At 48.9% G+C, this 5,758-nt stretch overlaps 1 protein-coding gene across 1 annotated transcript; it reads right to left on the reverse strand.

Annotated features, from left to right (window-relative positions):
• Positions 1-248: 248 nt before the first annotated feature.
• Positions 249-2,508, reverse strand: KCNA4 (potassium voltage-gated channel subfamily A member 4). The gene has a single exon (XM_055422696.2). The coding sequence runs from the start codon at positions 2,506-2,508 to the stop codon at positions 544-546; it is 1,965 nt and encodes a 654-aa protein (XP_055278671.1). The 3' UTR covers positions 249-543.
• Between the last annotated feature and the right edge of the window lie 3,250 nt (positions 2,509-5,758).

Here is a 5,758-nt window from a genome sequence, read left to right on the forward strand (position 1 = left end):
AATTCTCACAATTTTTAAAAAACAACAGCTATGGAATCCAAAGACATGAAATGCTATTAAAGCACTGTTAAACAACTGCTCAAATTCATTAGTTCTTACATAGTAAATACTTCAAAATGCCAACTTTCCCCATCACTGCACAATTACCGACAACGTTGACAATTTACTTGTACATACACACATATGCGCGCGCACAGCACACACACACACACACACACACACACACACACACATTCTCTCCAGGGAACTGTCTTTACTTTTAACATCTCTTCCAGTTAATGTGCAAAATTCTTGCATTCTAATAAAAATATAAAGATAGATTTGCTCCTACTTAAGCCTCCCTCGTCTCCAAGATGTATCATTTATTTGATATGTAATACAAGTTTAGTAACAATTATGCCATGTATAACCATTAAATGGTGTACTACTGTATGCGTTGGATTCATTTGCATATATCATTTTCATAACTGCACTCTCTATGCATAAATACATTTGGAGATGCGGGGATTGGGGGAGCCGGCAGCGTCGGGTGGAGAGCGAGATTCACACGTCGGTCTCCACAGCCTTCGCATTAGAACAGTTGTTTTTGTCTGTCTCACTGTCATCCCCCTTTCCCTGACACTTCTCCTTTGCACAGAGAGATTCCTTAACGCCTTCTTCCATCTCTAGATACTCTGACTTGTCCCCCAGGGAAGAAGACGTAGAGCTCCGAAATTTCTTCAGCAAATTAGAAGGGAGGTATGGGCAACCGACTGCATTCTGCGTGAGCTGTGTCTGTTCCTCGTTTTCAGTCTCTCTGTGGTAGAAATAGTTAAAGTTGGAGACAATCACCGGCACCGGCAGAGCGATGGTTAAGACGCCCGCGATGGCACACAGAGACCCTACGATCTTGCCCCCCACCGTGATGGGCTTCATGTCCCCGTAGCCCACGGTTGTCATGGTCACCACGGCCCACCAAAATGCATCGGGGATGCTTTGGAAGTGGGTGGTCGGCTCATCCGCCTCGGCGAAATACACCGCGCTGGAGAAGAGGATGACCCCGATGAAGAGAAAGAAGATCAGGAGGCCCAGTTCGCGCATGCTGGCTCGGAGCGTGTGGCCCAGGATCTGCAGGCCTTTGGAGTGTCTGGAGAGCTTGAAGATCCGGAATACTCGGACCAGCCGGATGATCCTGAGGATGGCAAAGGACATGGCCTGCTGCTGCTGCCCGTTGCCGCCCCCCTGCTGCTGGGCCAGGTCCGTGCCCAGCGTGATGAAGTAAGGCAAGATGGAGACGATGTCAATGATGTTCATGATGTTTTTGAAGAACAGGGCTTGGCTGGGACAAGCAAAGCAGCGAACCACAAACTCGAAAGAAAACCACACGATGCACACTGTCTCCACGATGAAGAAGGGGTCGGTGAAGATCGTGTGCCCCGAGTTCTCCGGGTGGGGCGCCGACGTGTCGTTCAGCAGCCCCCCGTGCCCGCCCGTGCTCAGTGCCATGATGAGATCCCTGTCGTCCCTGAACTCCGGCAAGGTTTCCAGGCAGAAGATGACGATGGAGATGAGGATGACCAGGACGGAGACAATGGCTATGCCCCTCGCCGGACTGGAGCTCTCCGGGTACTCAAAGAGCAGCCAGATCTGCTTCTTAAATTCGTTCTCCGGCAGGGCCCTGTCCTCCTCCTCTCGCACAAAGCCCTCGTCCTCCCGAAACTTGAGCAGGGCCTCCTCCCCCAGCTGGTAGAACTTCACCTCCTCGGTGAAGATATCAAAGGGGACGTTGACGGGCCTCTTCAGGCGGCCCCCGGACTGGTAATAATATAAGATGGCATCGAAGCTAGGCCTGTTCCTGTCGAAAAAATACTCGTTGCGCAGAGGGTCGAAATACTGAGTCCTCTTCTCAGGGTCCCCCAGCAAAGTCTCGGGAAACTGGGCCAGGGTCTTCATCTGGGTCTCGAAGCGCAGACCCGACACGTTGATCACCACGCGTTCACAGCAGTCGCTGTAGCGGACGGAGCTGTAGCCGCCACCGCCGCCGCCGTCGTCCTGGGCCAGCAGGTCGGTGTAGGAGCACTCCTCGCCGTGGTCCTCCTCGCTGTAATAAAGCCTTCCCTCCTCTTCCTCGTCCTCCTCGTCGTCCTCCTCCTCGTCCTCCTCACTCAGATCCCGCAGGATCTTCTCCTCCGAGCCACTGGGCAGCAGGTCGGCGCAGTGAGGGAAGCTGCTCTGCCGGGGGTGGGCTCTTTTCTTCTCCGGCCGCGGTCGCCGCCGCCTCCGGCTTCCCCGGCCGCTCTGGGGGTCGTGGGAGGTGCAGGCCCCGCGCGATGGGTGGTGGTGGTGGGCGCCCCCTCCAGAGCCCCCGCCGCCTTCCACCGCAGCGGTGGCCGCGGCCACGGCGGCAGCCGCAGCCGCCCTCGAGTGAGCTAGCCTCTCGCGCTCCCGCGCCCGGGCCTGAGCCGCGTAACCATAAGGCATGTGACTGTTGCACCCTGAGCTCTCGGCACTCACCATTGCAACCTCCATGGTGGCGGTTTGGGGAAATGGCCGGTTCCAGTTGGAGAAGAAGAAAGAAAAATAGGGCAGATTCTTTTCTCACCAAATTAAGGTAAGTTTGGAACCCTTAAGCAGATTGCTTGGAAGACGAAGGATATTTTCAGTCCAACTTTGCATTTTCTGTTTTTAAATCAGCACACCCCATGCTCTCTCTTCTCAGGGATTCAACGTTGCTCTCCAGAGCGTGGCTCCTCTGGAGCGATGGCCTGGCACTTTCAAGTAAAAGTCAGAAAATGTCGGGGTCTCCCAAACACCTGTTTTGGGGTGGATGTGCAAATCTGGAAATACAACTAGGATGTCATTGGTCTTGATGCTGAAAGTTTCAACGACAGCAAGTAGCTGACCGCCGGCAGTTGTGCCTAGAGAATGGAATATATTTTTTCTGCCATGGAAATTGTCCAAAGCTCAGTCCATGAAATTTAAATAAAATGCAAATAAGCCTTTAAGTCTTAGCACTTGCCTTCTAGTGACAGCCTGACCCATGTTAACATGTGCCTTGAAGTATGTCCAGGCATTGCCACTCAAAGCCTAGCAGGATGATTCTCCCGGCTCTCCCCTTAAGTTCATCACAGGCTTCCTGGACCTAGGGGCAATGTTGAGCTAGCTGTAGAGGCAAAGACCTTGGGAGGTAGAGTAGATGCAAGATGAGGTGTCAGTGGGGGGCAAGCCCAGCTCTGAGGTCTCCATAGATATCAAGGAAATGCAGAGCATCCTTCAGCTAAAATCATGCGGAAGAAGCCACTTCACCTGGAAAAAGGAAGGGAAACAAGCATGGGAGAAAAATAAAAAAGAATCAAATAATAAAGAGCAAACTGAGTATTTCCTTTACATATACTTCTTTCTCTTGTCCTCAAGCAAGCAAGCCATTATATAAAGCACCAAAGTGACTATAAATCTCCAAGGAGTAGTAATGGAGCAGGTTGTTAAATCTCCTTCTCACTAAATATCCTTCTATCCTGTTTCTTTGGCTATCATTCCAGCACTGTCTACTTCCATCATAACTTAATTATTTTTCCTCTCTCCACTCTCGACCCGTATGGTTCTTCTTTCAATCCACCTTTTCACTAATGCTAGGTCTTAATTCTCACTGTCACCCTCTTCATTCCATAATAACAATGTTGTCACTTTACAGCTGCTTCCATCATTCATTGATTTCAAGGCATTTTTTTCAAATTTCCACTCATCAAGTATTTCTGACTTCAGTGGCCTTCCACCCCTCTGACCTGATTCAGGATTAGAGGAGGTGGAAAAACCAGTTTTCTTTAGTCAAGGTTCCACCACTTGAACAAGCATCAGTCACCTCATCTACAAAGTGCAGATAATAATACAACCTCTCCCATCCCACTTGTGTAAGGATTAAATGAGATAATTGATGTTGATAGAACACCACAGTGCCTTGTACATGAGGAATATCAATAAAGGCTTGCAGTTACTAATAACATAATAATACTCTATGGTCGATCTCCCCACCCCCAAATGAGTCTGTCCTTATACCACTGTCTAATCAGGGGAAGGACAGAATGTGAAGTCATCCAGGACACTTTGAAGCTCGCGAGTGGTCCGTATTAAGTTGGCATTCCCTGACTCCCTGAAGCATGTCCCTGTTGTTTTTCTGTTCCCCAGACTCCAGAACACTCCCTACCACCCACAGCCTAGGAGCTAATCCCAGTTTCCACTTCTCTAATAGCCATCTTCTCCCCTTGCAGTTCCCCATGTTCACCTTGATGCTTCCTCCTATACTTTGCTCAAGGACTGTCTCCTTATGCTTCAAACCCCAGTTTGCGTGCACTTTGTTTTCAGCCTATGATACTTTCTTCCCTATAATTTAACCATAGTTTCCATGGCCCAAAGCCCCCTCTCTTTCCCCTCCCTCCCTCCTTCTCTTATTTCCAATCTGCCACTTCCTGATCACATCTTCCCTGCAGCCCTCTTCTGTTCCGCCTGTCACCTGGTACTCCTGACCTTCATTCTTCTTTAGTTTGTCCTCCGTAGGTCCAACTAACTCATCTCCTCTGCCAGAACCTGTAAATCTTCCTGTCCTAATCTCGCTTCTCCTGTCTCCTCTTGCATCTTCCCTTCCCTGGGTCCAACAATACTTCCAAGAATGCAGAATGACCCAACGAATTGGGGGAGATAACAACAGCCAGGATTCAGGGCAGCTACCAACCTCTGTTACTGGAAGCTCTTGGGAAGTATAAGAGAAATGGCTTCCTGGAGCCATTAACAGGACCCACCTCTTGACCACCTGCTGCTGAATCCTGTCGGCCTAGAAGACTAAACACACCCAGGTTTTATCAAGTGACAGTCGGGGAAGTAGCAAACAAAGGTCTTCCAGATCACACATCCCTTCCGGATCAATCACATTCTCCCAGGACAAGAGGTGAGATTGACTGGGACACAGAACCCAGAAAATACACCTCTGAAGCTTTCTGGAATGGTATCCTCCTTTGCCTGACTCCCAAGATCATTTTCTACTCTGAAATGTTCACTCTCACAAGGTCTCCAAATATCTATCTTCTCTGTGGAGGGTCAGGCCAACATCCTTTAAAGACTCCCACAAGCCAAACAGCCTGAGAGTTTCCTCAGTTTCTTCCCCAACCCCCTCAAAGTAGTTATAATACACTAGTTAAATCCAGCCCCAGTGTAACCAAAGTGCCTGTGAATTCTTATACTACGCACACCCCCTCTTCCGCCAAAGGAACTGACTCCCGGAAGGTCATGAGTTAGAGGGTCTTCTGATTCACAGTCACCTCTGCAGGAGAGCTAGACTTGCCCTCTTTACACCAAATAGTTTCTTATTTACTTACTTCTCTACTTGGGTTTGTTAATTTTTGTTTACCTAACTCCCTCCCCCACTTTACATAGAGCAAACTATCTGCTTTCAAATTTGTTACCTTACCTCACTATTCTCATCTTAGAAGAAGAGGAAGAAGAGTCTATAAAAAGGGAGAGAGTGGAGAGAAAAAGAAAAAGAAAAAAGAGGAAAAAATCCTTCCAACCAGCAAATCAGACTAGTTTAAAATCTCTCTTCCTTCTCCACTCAAGGTATTCATGTTAGGAGAATCTATTGAAGCTGACTCTCAGGAGACTTTATGGGGGAGACCTTGCAGGAGACTTTATGGAGAGACCTTGCAGGGGAATATCCTTTCCTCTTTAACACCACGAACTAATAGAATTTTGCTGACTACCTATTCCCCAATCCCTGCGCCCCCAAACAAGA

The sequence above is a fragment of the Moschus berezovskii genome, chromosome 14, assembly GCF_049115385.1.
Source record: "Moschus berezovskii isolate FMDL1 chromosome 14, NW_MosBer_1.0, whole genome shotgun sequence".
NCBI lineage: Eukaryota > Metazoa > Chordata > Mammalia > Artiodactyla > Moschidae > Moschus > Moschus berezovskii.